Source organism: Stenella coeruleoalba, assembly GCF_951394435.1.
Source record: "Stenella coeruleoalba genome assembly, chromosome: 9".
NCBI classification, from domain to species: Eukaryota; Metazoa; Chordata; class Mammalia; order Artiodactyla; family Delphinidae; genus Stenella; species Stenella coeruleoalba.
In genome coordinates, this window is record NC_137155.1 from 104,127,139 (window position 1) to 104,148,479 (window position 21,341).

Below are 21,341 nucleotides of genomic sequence, written 5' to 3' on the forward strand. Positions count from 1 at the left end.
ACCCCTGAGCCTACCCTCCAGGTCGTCTCCGTGGAGGGCTGTGCCTGTGAGAGACGCTCTCAAAGGCCCTCGTGCACTAAATCACGTGCCCATCAGATCTCTTTGTGACCGGCACTCGACTTACTTTATAGATTTATGGAAAAGGAAAATCACAATTTTATGAAGACTCACAACTGAAACCCTGGTGGAAAGTGTTAATAATGGACACATTCTGTTCCAGAAATGTTCTAATTAGTAAACTTTAAAAAATAAGTAATTTTGTCCTTACCACCTCCTCTTCCTAAATAAGGGAAAGGCTCGTTCTTTTATACTGAGAGCTTGTTGCATGCTGGGTACTTCAGTGCGATATAATTTCGGGTGTGTGCATAGGAGAGGGTGACAAAGGTCTTCTGCAGAAATGCTGAGAGAGAAGCCACGCGATAATAGTAACGACAACAATAACTTCACTTCGTACTTTCGGGCTGTCATTTTCAAGAAGCTCAAAGAATTTTAAATGAGCAATTTGATGAACCTTATTATCTTAGTTAACATCTTAAAAATTAAGGTTATATGAACATAGGCAAAATATAAAGGTGAATACTTATAAGCAATGGAAAATAATTAAGAGACTTATACCGTATTTCCAGAAATGTACAGCTATTTATATTTAAACTGAAGACAAAAGAGGTTTGCCTGGCATTATGAGTGAAACCAGGATTCCGCCTCTAATTGTGGAAGAGAGAGTTAAGAGTTGCAGTATTATTTCAGGCTCCCGCTCATTTGTTGGTGGGTTTGGCCATTTATTTGTTCATTCAACTAACTTCATCAAAAGCATATCGTATGAGCTGGGGATGTCGTATGTTCTGAGGATCCAGCAGGCAGCTGGTCGGAAACACTGTCCTCATGGGGCTGATGCTTTGGCTGGAGAACAGACCACATACCAGTAGCTAAACAGAAAGATAACTTCCGACAACAGTAAGTGTAAGAGGGCGTAAAACAACAATGTAAAGGCGACTGGGGTGGAGGGTGGTTGAGGAGTCCAGGAAGCGAGGTCCCTCCTGAGAGACGGGAAGGGCCGGAGGCGCAGAGGACGGTGGGTGTGTTCCAGGAGACAGAAGGTCCTGGGGGGGAATGGGTCCAGCAGTTCTGAATCAGAGAGGAGGCCAGGGTGGCCTGGGCCAAGGGAGCTTGAAAGCCGGGGCGGCTTTCATACAGGGAGGGGTCTGAGGCTTATTTCAAGAGCAACGAGAAGCCCGCGGGGAGCTTCATGCAGAAGAGGCACGTGACGATAAAGATGCTTTGAAAAGGTCACGCCAGCTCCGGGCAGGGACTGAAGACGCCAGCTGGACGTTCCCGCAAGGGAGCTCAGGGGCTGGGACTTGGGGGACAACAGTGCAGGCAGAACTGCCAGGATTTACTAACGGAGCAAATTAGAGGATTTGAGTTGGTTTAATACAGATCCTGCGCATTTCGTTATCCAGCCTGATTCCTTATCCTCCTAAACGTCTGCAAACTTAGCAATTGTCTAAACCCCCGACCCCTCACACAAGCACAATGAGGAAAGGCTTCACCTCAGAAACAAGGTCGCAGCTTAAATTCACCAGAAGTCAAAAATCTGGGTAGGAATCTGAAAATTCCATCAACAACCCTGATATTTCTAACAATCTTCATGCTTTGTTACCTGGATGAAATGTTCAGATATTTGATGAGACTAGTTTTTATCTTAGCTGTTCTACAAAATCTCACTGAAGATCAATTTGCCCGAAGTACCACAGAAAACTACCAGCCAATAGCTTAACCCAAACTTAACGTGTAAAATCAAGCGAACAACTGAAGCAATGTGGAATATTTAGATCTACTTAGACAAATAAGGCAACTATTGAAATACAGAGGCGTGCGAGCACGTGTGCATCTCCAAACACAAACACAAACACAGCCACGTCAGAAGCACGAAGTAACCAGTCACAGTCCCGGGAGCAAACTCCCCCCGGTGGGTGGGAAATACTGATCAGCTCTTTCAGATCACCTGGGTTCCACGTATTCCATTCCCACAGCAATCATGGACTGGTTCCCAGATGACACAAAAACAGCCTCTGAGAGAGTCGCACATTGGAGTAACACAGGCCCAGCGCGTTCAGACATATTCAGATGAAACCAAGATGATCCTAGGTTTGAGAAAACGAGGACTTTTAAGGCACGACAAGAGCGCACACCTGTACAGTGTCATCTGCTGCTCGCTCCCCTTGGGTGCCGCGTGGGAGGGAGCCCAGCGCTCCCAGAGAACCACCCGGAGCTCGCGCCCAGCTGCTCTCTCCAGCCTGCGTGGGGCTCCAGCAGGACCGTGAGCCCAGAGCACGCGTGGGATCCGCCCCAGGCCCTAAAAGCGACGTCCCTGCCAGACCAGCCTTCCAGAGCTTCTGGAGATCTGAACACTGCTTTTCTCCTGTTCACAGGACACCGGGCTCTAACTGGGCGACGCTATAAACTGGGTATTATAGTCCCTGCCATCAACTCAGTGGGAAAAACCAGGACAAAGAAATAAAGGTAAGATGCGTTTCCAGGCGCTGACGGTGCGCCCGTTGTTTTACACCCCTTATGGCCTCTCCAGCATCTGGTGCAGAGCCTGGCACGGCCTAGGTGCTCAAGAAACGCTTCCCGGATGGATGAAGGGTGCGCCACCCACTGAAGCCTGCCTGGAGAAGAGGCTCAGCTCCCGCAGCCTCTGACTCAGCCCCGGAGCCAAGGCCAAGGCTGCACGGCGGACATGTGGGCGTAAGTGACCACCAGGGTCACCTTGAAAGACATGGAACCACGGAGGCCCTGCCAATGAAACCCTTTTGGAAAAACGGGTCTCAGGGCTTCGTTTTACAGTTTTCCTCAACAATATTTACTGTTTACAATCTTAAATCGAATGAGCACTCAGCAGGGGGAAAGGCAGACTTCTACGCTATTAAACAAATTTTAACCTCTTGCAGAATACTCTCATAGATTGTCTTTTTTCTGCCTCGCTGTTTTCTCTGGCTACCTTACCAACCCTCTCACCTTCGCCAGGATGTTTGGGGATATTGCATAATCTATTCCTGGGATGCACGAGCAGCTCTGGAGCCTATAAAATATTCATTCGCTTTCAAAAATATTTGCACCCTGCTGTCAAACGTGGACACATTCACGTGGAGTATCGGAAAATGGCTATTTTAACGGCAAATGCTTTCCTCAGACCTCTCTTGCCACTAAAACATTTTCTTCAAAATTATTTTCATAAGATGAACCATTTCAACATTAGCGGCTAATCCCATTTCATTTAAAACTCTGCTGATAAAATTCTTTGCTTGTCATTCAAATAGTAAGTAATAATTATAGATTCGAGGCTCCCATCTCTGGATTCATTAATGGTAAATTGCATGGAAATCTGAAGCATAAGGCAGCTTTGATACATCTCAAAATGCAATTTCCATAGCCTCCCTTGGCCATGTACAGTTAATTATACAGTTAATATGGGAAACATGTTAATGAAAGAAACATTATTCATCCAGACCACCTGCCTTTACCAAATATCTTTTGTGTGCGTCTCTTCTTTTTGTACTTTTGGTCTAAAACAGTAAAAAAAAAAAAAAAACCCTCACAACTGATAATGTGGCGATTTTAAGCATCAGTCTGCCAGGCTGCAGCTACTTCCATTAACACAAGTCGAAAGAAAAATTCGTTCAAGTTTGTGACATTTCTACTAATTTCTGCCTTCTAGCAGTTTAAGATGTCTATCCATGGCGTTTTAAACGGCTGAAATAGCTGTTTATCCAACAAAAAATTACTATTAAGTTGTCTTATTCCTACCAACGATGTACTCGTCTTCATAGATACACAGAAAACGCTAGAAAACTGAGAAGAAACTGCAAGAAAGAGGAAGAGATAAACCCCAATCATTCTGACTAGATTAAACTCTCCTAAATCATTTCTCATCCATTGTGAACCTCTGTGTTTAACAATAATTAAATCCTCTCTTCTTTGGATAATCAAAGTTCTTCCATAGATGGTTTAGTGCAGAAGCCAATGTTAACCTTTACAAAGAAAAGTTAATGTTTCTGAGACTTTGATGTGGAAGAGAAATCAGAACAGTTTAACTAGAAAAGTAAACTCTCTGGCTAAAGCTACGTTTCTGTTTCCTTTTTATAAATTACTCAGACAGTATGTAAAAATGAATTTGCAAATATTAGTTTTACAACACATTTTTATTAATATAGATTAATAAAAAGTCTTTATTCAATGAGGAAATAAGAATTTGATTCCAACCTCCATCATGTCTTTTTGACATATGAAAAATCCTTTCAGCCATGAGTTATTCAGAAATCCCATTAATGTTCAAAATGCAGCTGGAAACCAACCTTAGATTCCAGAGTTGACAGGAAATAAGAGGAAAAAAGAATCACGATAAGGCAGTTTTAAGATCACCAACCCTCAAAGATCTTCTAATACAGAAACAAACTGTAGGAGACAAAAGAACCTCCAAATCGCCTCCCTGCTACCTCTAGCATGTGGGGGAGGAGTGGTACCTGATGGGTAACCACCCCAGACAAGAAGCTGAGTGATGAAGAAATCATTTACATTTTCACTGTCGTTCAGTGAAACACTGGGCAGTGTTTCCTTAAGATCTTCTTGAAAAGCAGTTTTGAATAATGTTTCTGTATGTGTGTACCAGCAGATCCACGTGTTTAAAGGGCCATCCACCCATGCCTCCCCAACCAGATGGTCACCTACAAAATTCTAGCGGCCAATTCCAAGTCACAATTATAAGAGCAGATCCTCTCTAAGACCCAACACCTTCACTATCACCCAACTGACACGAAAAAGCCCAGAGGAGACAATTTTCACTCGAAAGATGACGACAGCGGTTTAACAGGGAAACCTTTCAGGAAGAGGAAGGGGGAGGGATGGTTGCCTAGCAACACACAGACAGCATCTCGCGCACCACAAAGCAGTAGGTCTTTTCTTAGCAGCAGCCTTTTCTGTTCTGTAGCGATGATGTACTCATTATGATTTTCTGATGAAGTTTTGAGGAAGAACAAAGAATTCCAGCGAGTGCGGTAAAGGTTACCTAGGACAGCAACACAGGCACGGATTTTCTCTTCATATCCATACGGGAAATTCTGGATTCTACAGCACGTTATTGGAAAATATCTGCAGACGTTTTAAAAGTGCCCTTTGGAAGTAGAATGTTTGGTTTTTAATTTCCTAAGACTAACAGGCTACATGCTCGTGAGCAATAAGACGAGAATGGGGGAATAGAAATGGCACCAAACAGGAAAAGCTCATACAAGACACACAAATTTATCTTCTCTTCACCAAGCAAAACCGTTAAAAGGGAACGAAGCCTAGATGTCCATCTCCTCTCTTTTCCCAGCCCTTCCAACCAGCAGTGAAACAGCTAAAATACAGTGAAGAAAAAGGGAAAATGAAGATTCAACGGTCAGCCACAACAGCCAGGAGCTGGCTGACAAGCCTTCTTTGCGCAATTGCTTCGAAACGGGGAGTTCAAAGTAGAAGAGAGAAGAGTTGATCTATCAAAAATTATTTTCACTTTTTAGGGTGAAAAGTTAGGAGATAAGACTATCAAATGTATTTTTCATCTCTCCCCAGTTCAGCTGCCAATCATACTGCGTGCTGCCCAGGTTACACGCCCGCGAGTTCTCCAGCTTTGATGGGTGAAGCGGGAGGATTAGCACCTGTCACCCATCCTGCCCTTCCGTTCCAGCTACAGAACTGGTACCCACCCCTCCTGACAGCTGCCTTGAGCATCACTGCGGAACACGCACCCCTGGAATCTCTCCATGGCTACAGCCCCTAGCATTCGGCTCCACTCACCTGCCCACCTGCCCGCTGACCAAGGCGCCTGTCAGTGCACACCCACAGACAGCTTCTGCTGCACACACGGGTGCACAGGCACCTCCAGAAGCAAGGTGACCCCTTTGCCCACGTACAAAAGGGAAGCGTGGGAACCGGCCTGAACGAGGTGGCTGACCACTCTCTTTGATCACAGGGACCCACCTTGAGGTGTCTTTCTTTATTATGCAGAGCATGAAGTTGGGTCTTAGATATGACTGTCAAGGGGACATGAAATTAACTGGTAGCAGCATCTGCACTGTGTTTAACCTGCCACGAGTCTCACGTTCCCGGAGACAAGAAGAACCGGGTAGACTGAAGGGCCTCCTCTATAAGATGTCTAGAGACGCTGTGTAAATGGCATGGTCTGCCTTTCACAAAATTAAGGGAAATCCCCAGGAATCTACATGAAGAGGGAGGCACGTGACCTGAAGTCACTCAAGCCTTTGAGGGAGGGGGAGGGGCAGGGCCAAACGATTTCCTGTTCCTCAGCCCCGGGGGGTCTGCGCTTCCCCTGTCCACGTGGGGCCTTAGGGAAGTCTGGCATGCAGGAGTCAGGGGGCTGGATGTGAGACCACACACGATCCAGGACCCTCAGAAGACCACGCCGTCAGTGAAAACATTTGTTCAGGCCGCAAGAAAGCTTACCTGTCTCCACGTGGATTCAAGATGGGAAGACTTTTGGACCCTGGGCCTCCCCTGGGATCGAGGGTCAAATTTACAATAGATACATCATCTGGGAATCTCTGAGTGGGGAACTGATGTAAAGATGGTCCTGGTTTCATGTCAGCCTGGGGTGGCTAGAATATCAATCTCAAAACCTCTCTTTTGAGGTTAACACAAAATTCCGAGAGATAGAGCCCCACTCATGAGGAGCTTATAATCCGACACTACAGAGCCCACCAGACGGCAAACATACCCACGAGCAGCTTTCGAGTCACAGGAACTAAGAAAACAGAAGTATTAGATGGAAACAGCCAAATGGACATTTCTAGGAACTGAAGATGTTAAAGGAGGATTGACAAGATAAGACAAGAACGACATAGCAGACATTTAAAAAAGAGGAACAGAACAGCTGCAAATGAAAAATGTCCTCCTGGAGATTACAGACACAGTGGATGGATTACACAGTAGACTAGACCCCGCCAAAGAGAAGCAGGCGTACTGGATGACAGGTCTGTCTGAGGAAATTCGCTGCAATGCAGGACAGAGGGATGAAGAGAGAAAATACGGAAGGCAGAGTAAGAACGCCCAGCATTCTCTACTGGAGGAGAGAACGGAGGGAATGGAAGACAGTCAAATTTAAACTGTAAATGGTCTGTCATTTTCTAGAATTGATGGAAGATAGCAATTCTCTGATTCGGGAATCATAGTAACTCCTGAGCCAAAAACAAAACGAACTGAAAATCAACCCCTCCCCGCCCGCAAAAACCCACACAGAGTAAAATAGGTCCACACCAAGGCAAGGCACAAAGAAGTTCCAGAACAGCGGAAGTGTAGAAGTCAGGAAGCAGTAAGAGGACCCACGGAGGAGCAGCCCCTGGACCAGCAACGAACAGCCTTTTCAACAGCTATGGCGTCAAAGGCAAGAAAACAGGATTTTTAAAGTCACGAGAGAAAATTAACTAGAATTTGATCCTTGTCTAATCTATCATGCAAGTGTGAGGACGAATTAAAGACATTTTCAGACAAAGACAGGGAGACTTTCCTATTAAAAGACTGAAAGAAGGATATAGTTTTGGAAAAGAGGAGATTTTAATCAAAACAAAGAACTGAGAAGTAAGGCGTGACGGTGATGAAAAAAGTAACAGTCAATCTGAACAAGTGCTGACTATGCAAATCAGTAAGAAAAATGGTTAATTTAAGGGTATAAATGTTAAGGTGAAACTAAAATACCGGGCAATGACAATACGTGTGTCAGAGGGAGATGCTGGGTTCAGAGTCAGAGATTCTGAGTTTACTTGGGAGCAGGGCAGAGCTATGCTCGGCAAAATGATCAGGACAGTTATTAAATTATAACTGCTGAGCCGGTAGAGGGGAAAGAGGGGGTAAGGCCAGCGCCGTCACCCCAGCAGTGGTTAGGAAACGAGGCCACAGGCACACCGTGATACCGGCACCTCACCTCCAGCATCTCTAGTTCTGAGGACGTCTGGACAGCACTGAAGATCCTGAGCGACTCTCTTTCCCCAACAACCGTACGATCACGTGGGCTTTGTAAGCCGTCATGCTCTATGGTGGGGAAGCCCGAGGGGACGGTTTTGAGCCGCCCCAGGTGGCACCCTGGGGAGCAGCCTGTGCATCTGGGACCACCTTTCATCAGTGTCTCTGGGTCCCTCCCCTCTGACTCCGGAAGAGAAGACATCGGAGGACAGTGGTCGCGACCCACTCAGTTCCTGCTTGTCTGTCACCAGTGCCCTCACCCTCTGGCAGACGCACTCAAGTAAGTGAACAAACGAATAACCAGGTGTCACTTTTCTCATTCAAGAAGCCGCAGCGGCCACACGCGGATGGAACACAGCCCCTCACGCTGGCGCTCCAGCCACCCAGCGTCTGGCCCAGGGTCACAGCCGCTCGAGGCTGCGTGCATGTCCCGTTTCTCCCACGGACTCTCACCCTGTGAGCGGAAGCAGGGTTCCTGGAGGCGCCGTGACCTTTCCTGCTGTCTCCTGCCCGCCCCAGGACAGCTGCTCCTCCCCGACCAGGCGCCCCAGGACGGAGACGTCTCCCAGCAAAGGAACGTGATTGGCACTTCGCTGAGTCTAGTGTGTTCTAGCCGTGCCCCCCTCCTCGTTTCAAGTAGATTGAAAACTTCTCAGGGGTAACACACCGCCATCGACTTCACTCAGGCACTCAGGAAACTCCTACTGAAAACCCCCTACGTCCAAGAGCTGCGCCAGAGCCAAGTGTAGAAGGGTGAGCAGAAGTGGTCCATGGGTGAATTACTGGGGAAACGCCTGTGCTTCAGTGCAATTCCAAAAGCTACGTATTGTATACTATCCATTCTACGCACGAGTCTGTGCAGGAACGACCAGATCATCTGCCCTGGGTCTGCCCTGGTAGCTGCTCTCACTCAGTTCCCAGGAGCCCGATGGGCTGGAAGAACGCAGCCTCTTTCCTGGGCGTCCCATCGGGTTTACCTGAGGGGTCCCCGTGGGCCACCGCGCACTCCGGAAGCGTTCCTTGTCCATACGTATGAACGGACACTTTCCAAGTGCTATTCGGACACCAGTTTCAATTGTTTCCCCTCAGAAACATTAACTCACAGACTTGCTACCAAGTCTAGTGTTTGGTTATTCCATCTAATTCAACAAATACCAACCGGATGCTTGATCCCACTCTATCTGACCCTATCTTCTCACCAGCAGAAGGTCTAACAGGCAAGGAAACCATTCTAGCATCATTCTAGCACTTTAAACGATAAATCAGATTTTTAAAAATAACACGGCAAGTTACATCCCTCACCAAAAATATAATAAGTAGTTCCGCACCCCCCAAGACTGGGCAGTGGAAACGGTACTCGCTGCCTTGTGTCAACACCAAACTGTCAAGAGTCACTGACGTGGCAGATGCCAGAGGAGCCCTGGCGCCGAGGGGCCGGCCGAGTGTGGGCAGCAGACACGATCACAGCCCCGCAACACAGGCCGCACCCCAGCGGCCAGGGCCCTCAGGAGGGGCTGCAGGTCAGCTCTCCGAGTCCACGGCTGACTCTCACGTGTGGACTAATAAACGGGCACAGAAGACGGACAAGAGTGAACTAGTTTCATTCCGACACCAAGTTAGTAAACTCGCGCTGGCATCCGTGGTTGGTGCCGTGGAACACGGAGAATCCTACCCGCGGGGTGGGCGTCCCCGCGGGACACTTCAAAAACCATTCTTGGAAGGAACAATAAATGGCTCCCCAAATTATGACAAGTCACACACGGCTAGAGAAGTGTAAACTAAACTACTCTGAAATAGCGTTTCCACTCACCAGTGGAAGATCAAAGCTGGCCAGTACCCGGGCCTCAGGAGGGTCTGGGGGTACAGGGCCATTTTCTGCACAGCTGGTGGGAGCATCAGTTAGTCAAACGTTCTGGCGGGAAGCTTGGCAATGCCCCTCAAGACCTAGGTTCTTCCAGAAATTCAGCCCACAGTTATTTTTACACTTGCTGTGATGTTGCGGTGGCCACGTTTGAAAATTGCCTACATGACCTTTACTACCATACGATAAATAAGTGACTGCACGTTGAACAACAGAATAATATAGACCGTTAAGATAAGCAGAGTCACACACACTCACGTGGAGCTGTCTCCTAGACACAGCGTCGCATGAGGGACAGTGTGTGGTTCCCGGTGACAGTGTTGCCTGTCGGGGAGGGCTGAGATCCCAGAAGTCGTCACATGGACGGAGGACAAGCTCTCCACGGCCTACCTTCCCACCAGCTGTGCAGGTCGTTATTAAAATGTTTCCATGAACACAAACACAAAACACAGTCCTGGAACCTGGGTGGCTGGGACTCAAACGACAGGAAAATGCTGAGAGAATGGTCAACGTAGGTCACTGTAAACTTGGTTTACGAAGATGCAGGATGCAGAGCTAGCTGCTGCTCTCGATTTGGGGATTGCTGGATGACCACCCTCCCGTGACGATGAAGATGGGCGGCCACCCGAGAACTCCAAGGAGGCAGAGGAAGGGTCCCGAGGACTGATTAAACCCCTGCCGTGTGCCAGGCACACGCTGGGCACCACACACACACACACACGCGCGCGCAACTGTCCTGTCTGAGCAGCTGGGTCCTCCTGGAAGCTGGGGGGCCGTCAGCAGAGTCTGAAGTGGGTGCCGAGCGGTTCTGGCCCCCAAGCTCACCTCGAGGGCAGGTGTTTCCGGGTTGCAGACGTAGTGCCCGGGGTGAGGAAATGCACGACACAGGGGGCTCTAGAAAAGCCCCAAGCCACTCCGACGCGGGAACTCTGGGTTAGGGCCTGCCCGAGGCCTGCCGAGGCCGCCGCCGGGGGTCAGATCAATTCTACGGGAGTGGGACTCGGGTTCACCGCACGACCTCGGCAGCAGCCCACCCGAGCGGACGCACCTTCCTCTGGCCTTGACTCCATCACCTCCTGCCCCGTCTCCCTGCTCTGCACAGTCAATGCAGCCCTGGACCTCTGACCACATGCCCTGTGTGGCTGGCCTGTAAGGCTTCCCGTGGCCATCCCCAAAGTTCTGGGAGGGCTGGCGGCCGAGAGCATAGCGTTTGATGCATTTGAGCCATTTTACTCCCAGGACGGCTTCTGTCTCAGCCTCAGGCAGGGTTCACGTGGCAGGAAACAGCTTCCATGTGAGTTTGCGCTCCTCCAAGCACAGACCACGGAGAGCAGCACCGCGGGCGGAAGCCACGGCCTCAGAGCTCCGGGTGCCTGGACGTGGGTCCTACGGCGGCAGGCAGACCCCGGCTCAGCTGGACCTGACACCCTCGAGCAGGCACATGGCCAGAGGAAGCCCGGCCACTGCGTCAACTTCTCGGTGGCCCCGTCACCCTCACCATGAGGACAGCGGCCAGCTGAGTCTCAGACGCACATTCGGGTCACAGAGAGCAGGACCAGGGTGCACGGCAAGGACCCTGGGCGACACTCTTAGGAACATAGGTGCTGATTTAAAGACGAAGAAAATGGGGTCGCCCCCCCCCCCTCGAAACAGACCCTCGGCCTCTGGGAAGACACGTTGCTTCCTGGTTAAGCATTTAACTCACTATACCCATGGGTATAAAAGTACCAGCTAAGGAGGCTGACGCCAGATAAAACGAGAGCGTCCACTCAGCGCAAATGTCCACCGATCAAGGAGCGCAGGAGGCGGACACCGTGGAGAGGCCACGAGCCCTGCGGGTTGGGCTGTGAGGTCGGAGGTAGCCTGTCTCCTTTGTGGACACGGCATCCTTCACCCCTCGCAGGGCCAGGGCAGCTGTCTGTCACCCAACCCTTCTGCTTCCGTAAGTTTCCTCCCTTCTGTGACGATGGGGCGGCTTGGTCACGTTTTGCAATGTGGTAACTTCCCATTTTTCAGGTGTTTACATCACTGCTCTTGGTTTTCTTGTCTTCATCTGTGAAATGGGCTGAAACCAGTTCCTACCTCATGGTTTCTTAGGACAGTGCTGTTACGTAAACGCTCCGTGACGCTCATTCCTGTTGTATCGTACTTTGCAAGATCCAGTCCATACCCTCGCCTTCAACTTGGATGAAGGCGTGGCCCCTCCGTCTACACAGCTGCGTGCCGCGCACTGCCCCTGTGACCAGCGGCTGGCTTCCGAGGACCCAGGAACCAGGACGGACACCTGCTCTTGCCACCACCCACAAAGCGCCATGCTGCCACGCCAGCCTCTGGAAACAAATGTGCTCTGGAAACAGGTCTTTTCGAAGGACAGGTTCAAACGTGATCCTTTACCTTTCAAAAGGACGGATGGCAGTTCTCATGAAGCTGAGTCCCACCACTCAGCTTATGCAAAACATGACGATGTTGACAATAATTCCATGGAGTCCCTGGAACGAGGCCACCTGTTTCCAGAGCTCTGCTCTGAGCCTGGTCAGGCCTGGCCACGTTGCCTTGGAAAACGTGTCTTCAGAAGCCGACCAGGTTCACAGCTGAGGGTGTTTCCCTTCCCGTCTCCCTCCTCTCCCGGTGCCGTCGTTCCTTCTGCAAACGTCCGGGGGCTCCTACCTCGCCCCAGGCCTGGGCGCCGCATGGCTCGGGGAGCCTGTCAGGCACAGCCTCCCGGGCACCCCCTTCCTGGGCTTGCAAATGCCCCCAAAGCACCGTCACCGTGTGCCCGGGGCTGCAGTTTCCAGGGCATGTGACATTTTCCCTGTGGAGGCCCTTTTCCCCTTAGTGTCATCAAAGGAGAACTGGTTCCATTTTTTGCCACGATCCTTTCAGCCTTCATCATTACAACTGTAGGTTCCACAGGTGCAGCATCGCACACTCTGTCTCGTTTAACCCTCACAGGGACCTCGAAGGAGGCGCTGTTACTAAGCCCGTCCTGGGGATGAGAAAACGGAGGTCGAAGGATTTGGCGGGGACGTGGGACCAGGAAACAGCTGAGCTTCCAGCTTCACCCCAGTTTCTGGGCCGCAGCGTCCCTGCCGTCAGCGGCATGCTCCCATCTCCAGACCGACCCCTTGGGCCCCGGCAGCTCGAAGGCCGTGCTGGTCTCGGTAGGAGGACGTGGCTCCTGGGAGGAGGGGCTCTCGACGGCCGGCCCTGCCCCTTCCCATGTGTCCACCGGGCAGCTGCCAGGACCTCCCCTCCCCACTTCCCGGCACCGGCCGACACTCGTGTCCCTGAGACCTCAGTGCCTCTCGGCCTCAGTCAACACCTGCTTCCCTGGCCCCTTCCTCTGTGTCTCGTCCACCTGCTGGGACCCCTGGCTCAGCGGTAATTAGGTCCCTCCCTGCAGTTCAGCTACGCTCGGCCTCCTCCGCCGCGAAGACCGCCCGGAGCAGCTGGGCTGGCGGCAGTGGCTTTGTCATCTGCACAGCGGCCTGCGACCTCCCGCCAGCCGGAGACCTTCGTTCTTCCACGGAAAGCCCTGCCTCCTTTCCAGGGGAGGGCGAATTCTGCTCACCCCTAGGAGAAGCGTCTGTTCCGAGAGTCCTGAACCACGGCTCCCAGCGCGAAGCCACAGCGCGTACACCAACATCACACTGCAGTGGCGGAGCGACAGCGAGCGGGGGAAGGCGCTCGGCGCGGAGGGCGCCTCCCAGGCCAGCCCCCGACAGCCCTCCAGCGACAGGTCAGGACCTGGCTTCTCGGCTTCCTACGCCGCTCGTTCCTCCCAAGGCACCTCCAACCTCTGCCGAGGAGAACGTTCCAGTTCTGCACACTGGCCTCTGAGCTACTCCTCGCTTCCACCCAGTTGTCCAAACGTGAGTAGCTTGGCGGTTGGTCCCACCACGTCTTTAATTTGAAATGTCACATCTGTGTCACGTTCACGAGAGCAGCTAAGCGTCAGGGACGGCGGGTTCCTGGGACTTGCCTGGACTTCGCATAACCTACCTCGGGGCCTCTGAGACCTCAGCGCGTGCTTCAGGGAGACGGCCGTGGCGGCCGTCTGACGACCGGGACGGTCCTGACGGAGGGCCGGTGGCTGAGCACCACACGCCGGTCTCCCTGTGGCCTTCATGAGTCGGGAGGTCGGGGCTCCCGTGTGTCCTGAGGTCCGGCACAGGCGGCTTCGCTGTAGCCCTCGCAGATGGGAAGCCAGCATCCACGTGCCAGTGACAAGACAGGCCCTGTGAACGTGGCTCTGGTCTGGTTGAATGTGTCCCATGGCCTTTCCCGTGAGAAAGGGCGGCCGTTTCGGAGCCTAAAAGACGAGCCATTTTACTTGCTTTCGTGGATGAGAAGGTGTAAAAATGCCAAGTGGGGCTCCCTTCTGCCACGTCTGCACACCTCGGGGTCCCGTACGGGGGGCCGAAGACCACGGTGGGGCCGAGAAAACCCCTCTGTAAGTGGGTGAGAGGGCAGAAAACAGGACTGGGGCGTGAGGGCCGGACGCTGGGGCGTGCACGGTGGGGTCCCCGTGGCTGAGCTGGACCCCCTCCCCGGTGCCCGGCACCTGCTCCCCACTCAGGGTCGGGAGGAGTAGCCGGTGACCCCAATTCAGATGAAGCGTCGGTCGGTTAACAAGAAGCAGCCTTGAGTCCGGGCGGCGGCCAAACGCCCTCAGGTTTCTGGGTTGGTCGGCGGTGGACGGGGTTTGGAAACTGTCGCCGCCACCGCCCGGGGGACGCCTCGCGTTGGGCTCGGCCGCGGGTGGCCTGCGGACGGCGGGTCCGCTCTGTAGCGCGGGGACTTCAGCTGAGAGGCCACCAGCAGGCTCCCCGTCACATCTGCCATCCCACACGGGTACCACAAAACACGGTTTACGACGAAAACGACAATGTGTTCGCGCCCCGTGTGGAGGCGAGATACCGTCGAGCTGCCGCTCAGTCGTCTTGACATAGGAAGACACCAGAATGTGATGAAGGCCCTCGAGACGCATCTCGCCGCCCCCAACCTGTCAGACAAACGCTCCTGGCTGTATGCTGGCCCCAACACCGGATCTCATCAGAAATCTGACTGATTGGTGGAGTTTCCCTTTCTAAAAGCGACGCACGTTGAAACGTTCTCTAAAAAGGCAGCTCTAAACTAACATAACTGTTATTTGTCCGGAGAAGAGGTTCCAAGTTCCTGGCTGTGGGCGCACAGTAGGACGGCAGCACACGTCTGCGACCTGAGCGATGCGCCGTCTCCTCCGGAAACCGCGAACCCTGGGACTCAGGCCCCAGCCGCACGTGACCACGGTGGAGCCTTGGGGGCGCCGCGTGCTCCCAGCCCGGGCCCTCCGTCCACGTCCGCGTGGGGAGGAGGCAGAGGGAGGCGTCAGCTCAGCCGCACTGATCGGCCGCGCTGAACCTTTCGACTCCGGCTCCCCTCGTCTGTTATCTCTGCTCTGAGGTGCCCCTCAGTCCCCACGTCTGGCACCTGTGCCTCCCGCCCCCGGATCGGACATCCCGGGAGTGGGCGTCTCCACCCCCCAACGTCCTGGGGGCGTCCCCAGACCCACCTCCAGGCTCCACACTGAGGCTCTTCAGTGCAAACGTGGTTTCCCAGCTGCTCTGGGGTGACTGTCTGTGTCCTCCCACATTCTCGTGTGGAATCCTAACCCCCAAGGTGATGGTGTCACGAGGTAGGGCCCTCATGACGGGGTCAGGGCCCTAATGAGACCCCACAGAGCTCGCTGCCCCTCCCACACGTGAGGACATGGTGAGAAGCTGCCGTCTGTGAGCCAGGACTCGGGCTCCCACCAGACCCCAGACCCGCTGGGCCTCCATCTTAGCCTTCCAGCCTCCAGACAGAGAGTTCATTAAGTGTCTGTTCAAGCCGCCAGAAGGGACCAAGACACTGGCCTTCCCAGTCCCTTCCCCTTCCTGGGAAGTTAGCTGTGCAGTGGAAACTCTCCCCTGATCCACGAGAGCCCGGATGCTCCGGGGGTTAGTGACTCAGGCTCTGCCCTTCGTCACCCGAAGCCCCATCCCCAGCAGGAGAGACGACGGCCAGTGTGACGGTAACTGAACGGGGAGAGAGAGGCCTGTGGCCTGGAGCCCTGGGAGGGCGGTGTCCACGCAGCCATCAGCACTCGTCCACACAGCAAGAAGCGCTGAGTTGTGAACAAACCCTCTTAATAAAACTTGGGCAGTAATCACGCACCGCGTGCTCCAGGATGGGCAGGGGGCGGGTTCATCCCGGGGAGGGGGCTCCCTGCCAGGAGGCTTCTGCACCGGACAGGGCCTCTGAAGGGCGTACGAAGCAGCTGACCCCGCCCACGTCACGTTTAACGAGAAGCAGCCTGTGAGCGACATGCGTTCACCGAAGGCTGCTCAGTGAGCTGGGGGCTGGAGGGAGGAGACGACTGCGTCTGGAGTCGGGTGCACACGGTCGGCGCTCACCCGTGCGCATTTCCGGGGGGGGGGGGCGAGGGTTCTGTGCAGAGCCGGGACGACGCTCCCTCGGGGGGCCCTGGGCAGAGGGGCTGGACATGGGGTGCCCTCCTCCTGCCGCCTTGGGCCGCATGCTAGGGAGCTGGGCCCCCAAGCCTCTCACGGGCACTCCCTCCCAACCCCGCGCAGAGGGCGCAGGCCTTACCAGGACCATGTGGCCGGTGGAGATGTCCATGTTGGGCTGCACGGGCTCCTCCGACCAGGACGAGGTGCTGCCCCGCGCGGAGGGGCTGGGCATTGGCCCGTCACTGAACTGGGAGGACACGCTGCTGACGCGGGACGTGTGCGCGGTCTCCGGGCGCTCGGACGGGCGCGCGGCCATGCGCTGCCGGCACAGCTCCTGCAAGACAGCGGGCGCCGGTCAGAGCCTCCCTACCTGCGTTACCAGGGCCAGGGCCGACGGGATCCACCCGTGACCACGCACAGATGTACACACACCACACAGAGACACACACGGGCACATACGCAGTAGACACACACACATCCGACACAGATATACACACAGATGTACACAGATACACACCACACAGATACACACAGATAGATACGCTATAGACACACGCAGATATACACACATAGATACACACAGATACATACACGCCACACGGAGACACACAGATAGACACGCTACAGACACACGCAGATACATACACACGTACACAGAGACACACATAGACACACACAGACATAAACAGATACACAGACACACACAGATAGACACGCACAGATTCAGAAGGGGCCGCTGGGCCAACTCCGGCCTCCCTGGACCCTCAGAATGGCGTGTCACGCGCACTAACTCAGGCCCCTTCCTTATCAGAACGTGGGCCCAGGCGGGAGGGAAGGGAGTTTACACTGTGGACTGAAATACAGAAAAGGGTACCAGGCTCAGGATGTTTGCAGAAAAAACCCTCTGTTTGGTTCTCCTTGTTCTCAAAACATCGCTCCGACTGGAAAGCCCACACGGGAGGGAATCCAGAGAAGCGCATATGACAGGGAAAGTGCCGGGCGGATGGGGAACACGGCCCCCTGCGCGGACCCCAGACACGGGGCTCGCGCTGACGGACGAGCCCCCCACCCGACAGAGCTCGGCTGGGTCAGTACGGAGTCTCGGGCTGCCTCGTACAGGGACGCGTGACCAGCTGGCCGGGGAGGCCCCTCCGTGCCTGTGGCCCTGCAGCCGCCAGACTCGGGTCTCGGCCGCCACGCAGCCCCCGGGAGACTCAGCCGGGCGCCCTGCTCCCCCCACTTCTGAGCGACCAAGCGCCCTGGGGAGAATTCAACAGTCACGATTCGGGGACTCCCAGCCTCTGCCCAGTGAACACGTCACCGTCACCCGAGCCGTCGAACAAAACGACGTCAAGAAGTTTGAGCATCTGAGCCCAAGAGTTGAAAGCTTGCTCAGGGGCGAAAGGACTCGTTGGAGGTCTGAGGCCCCACACGCCCCTTGCTTTTCACCTGGTGCCATCAGGGGGCCGCAGCCCGCTCGCCCAACCAGCGCCGCGTGCCACAGGCCTCTCAACTCCCGCGGGCACGGCCTCGGCCACGGGCTGGTCCCCGCTTCCTGTCCTCTCACGCGGCTGCCGCTTACTGGGCACTAAGGGTCGTCGTGAGGCCGCTGAGGTCTCGCTCTCCCCGGGGACGCGGTGCCGGCTCCTCCCCAGGTCGGAGGACGGCTCAGGCACTTTGAGGGGGGCCGGCTGGATGTGAACCCCCAGCCCCGCTAGAGCACCTGGCGACGGGGATCAGTGTGGGCACCTGGAGGAGGCGGCGGAAGAGACGAACTAGAAGAAAACAGGGCCAGCGGTGAGGGTGGGGTCTCCCTGCCCAGGGCTCAGGAATTTCACACGGCTTCTAAACAACAAATGTTTGAAATTCCACCCACGTTTCCTCAGAGTCTTAAAAACAAAAAGAAACCCAGACACGTCGGGTGATTGTAATAAGGCAGATGACACTAGGAACCAAGTCCGCGTCTCACTGATTCCCCGCTTCCGCATGTGGAACGTTACTTGATTCTGGGAGTGCCCACCAAAAAATGCTTCTGCAGTAATTTCTGTGGCTTCCTTTAGTTCACCCAGAAGAACAGGCCCGAAGAGCTCAGGCTGAGAGAGCTCAGAAAACGTCCTCCAAGAACCGGCTCCTCTGGCGAAGACGTGAGATGTCTGCGATTCACCTTCTGAAAAGCAAAACATTGGAGCAGCTGGGTGTCTGCCCGTGGAGGTGCCAGGGATGAAGAGTGACGGCCAGGCCTGGATCCCCGTCCCTCTCCGGTCCCCGTGGAGAGTGGAGTGCCCTGGGCGGGGTGAACCTGGGTCAGGCGCTCAAGGCCCCCAAGCCTGAGTGCTGTCACTTAAAAATGGAAGGAACAGGACAGCACAGAAGATGAAAAGGGTTCATGTGTGTGAGATGCCCGGTGCGGTGCCCGCCACGAGGTCCCATAGTCAATCAGTGCAACGGTAGAGGTACTGGTGCAGTGAAGATAAGAATAACTCTTTAAACCAGAACAAATTCTCGACGGCTTGGCGAGTTCAAAGGTATTTCTAAAGGAAGCAGGAATTTTCGAGGTGGAGGTGCCCACAGAGCGTCCGCTCAGGCCTCCTCATCTGGTAGATGATTAGACTGACTTGCAGGCTCGGTGAAGGCCTCACAGGCGCCCGGTGGTCCCCGGGGACTGAACCTGTGACTCAGGCCCAGCACTCTTCCCGCTGCTGCTGAGAGCGGATTCCCCTTGTGGGTCTTTGTTTTTTAAAAATAAAAGCTGCAGCAAAGATCCAAGAAAAACCCGTCACCCCCATTTCCAACAAGAAATCCAAGAAAAACCCGTCACCCCCATTTCCAACAGCAAACAATGCTGGACATCGGGGCCTGGACTGGAGAGAGGAGCCCGGAGGCTGGCAGCCCGGGTGACGGTGCCTTGCCTGTGCACAGGGGAGGTTCCCGGGCTGCGCAGGGACCCCGGGGGGGTGGGGGGGGTGCGTCAGGCCTTCACCACGTGCTTCCATCTGCAAATAAAAATAGGTACACCTGCTGAGGTGGGACGCCTGACCTCCAACCGACCGTAGTCCCGTTTCTACCTCTGGACTACCTGAGAGGTGGTGAAGCCAGGGTCTCTGGAAGGGTCAGGCGGTGGTGGGACCCCCACGGTGGAAGCACTGCTCCTGGGAGGCCTGGGGGGGTCCTGTCCAGCCCCGGTGGCTGGGTGGGAGGGGGTGTGACACACCTGGGGCACAGCAGCCCCCGTGCCCCAACCTTCCGTGAGCCACCAGCAGAGGTGTGTTCCGAGGGCCGTGAGGAGACATTAGGGGAGGCCCTGCCTCCAAAAAACTGCCCGGGACACGCCCACCAGGCCACCCAGGCTGCGAGGCAGCTCCTCCTAGAACCTGGCCCAGGGTGCACCTGTTCCTCCAGAGGCTGCAATGAGAAGGTAAGACATTTCACGTCGATTCTTTCTTAGCTTCCGGGAGACTCCCATATGCTCACATCCTGGAGTCTTGGCGATGCCTGACCCTGAGTCCTGGCTGCAGCTGTTACTGGCTGTGTGACCTTGGGCAAACCACCAAACCTCTCTGGGCCTCAGAGAGGCACCAACCTGGCAGCTCTCGGCAGACGTGTCTGGGTGACTGTCAGCCCTCGTCGCTAACCTCCTCAGCAAACCACGCGTCCAACACTGCGCTGGATGCCGGGTACGCCGGCCAGATGCAACCAGGGCCCGACTTCCGGGGGCTCACAGGCCAGCGGAGCTGAGCGGTGACAAGAGGTAGGGAGGCGTCAGGACGGGAGCCCCGGTCAGCGTGGAGCCGTGGGCGGGGACCCGGAGGGACAAAAACAGCTCTGGAGGCTGGGATATGGGCGGTTAGGGCCCGCGGGGCTGCAAGAGCTTCCCCGTGGGTGGGGCTGCAGGTCGGGGAGCAGGGGGACGGGACCGTCCCATGTCACCCCTGGGGCGGCAGTGCTGGTGCCCCCGTCCCACATCTTCGCTTTGCCCCCGTTAAGGTGCTTGGGTTTCTGGAATTAAGATGTTGGAAGCAAGCCGTGTGTGTGTGGCCCAAGGCCCACCTGCGCTGATGGGCTCTGGACACCTCGGAGGGAACCGTTCACCTGCGGTTGGCATCTCCCTGCACCGCGCCTGAGGCAGCGTGGCTCGTGGCTGTGGCTGAAGTTTTCCTGGTCCCTTCAGCCTGCAGCTCAGCTCGCCCACGGGGGTCTGCCTGCCGCCCTCCGCGAGGCCGGGGTCCGAGCCACATCGTCCTGACCTGAGACACAGGTTGAACGACGTCTGGCTCAGATTAGGCTGTTGCACGAGCGGCCGTTGGGGAGCCGGAGCAGGGCCAGAGCTGCCACTGGCTTCAGAACGACAGGGCTGGGGGAGCCAGGCCACGCACACGCCTGGACCGTAAGGTGGCAAGGTCCACCTCCACTGCTGCCCTGGAGCTTCACACAAGAAGGCCAGACCTATCTGTTTGTGACAGAAACAGGGATCCCTCGAAAGTGGTTCAGTCTGAGAGCAAGTCTGGTGATCACGCCCCCCAGGAGGAGACACACCAGTCCTGCTGCCTGAGGAAGGGGCTCAGTTGACTCTTCAATCATGGCTTGTTCTGCTTGGTCCCAGGCAGAGTCCCTCCGCGTCCCTGTGGCCGCCGCCCGCCCCCGAGCCCTGAGCTCTCACGTCTGGACACGCACCCTCCCCTACTCCTGCCACGTCACCCTCCTCGGCCTGCCACAGGACCCTCTAGGTGTCCCCAGAGAGGCAGGCACGATGCAAAGAGAAGCAGAAATCTCCGGGGGAGTCACTGCATGGCCTTCAAATTAGTCCTTTATGTTGATTATAGCTTCTACATTAATAACAGAAATTCTATATTTTGTCCATGCTCTGCACTATTGCTTTAAAATTTCTAAGGAAAAATGAACTTCTTTTTAGAGCATTACTACCTGCCTTAGTAATGGTCTGGCCAGGACACTAACTGGATGGTTTTGAAATCCCT

The 21,341-nt window shown here is 54.6% G+C and overlaps 1 protein-coding gene across 4 annotated transcripts in view; it reads right to left on the minus strand.

Annotated features, from left to right (window-relative positions):
- The window catches only part of PTPRN2 (protein tyrosine phosphatase receptor type N2), a 697,620-nt gene that overhangs the window by 72,514 nt on the left and 603,765 nt on the right, over positions 1-21,341 (minus strand). For all 4 annotated transcript variants that reach the window (XM_079932273.1, XM_079932275.1, XM_079932274.1 and 1 more), the window contains exon 14: positions 16,508-16,702. In XM_079932273.1, coding sequence (XP_079788399.1) covers positions 16,508-16,702 — 195 coding nt within the window. The remainder of the gene's footprint in view (positions 1-16,507; positions 16,703-21,341) is intronic.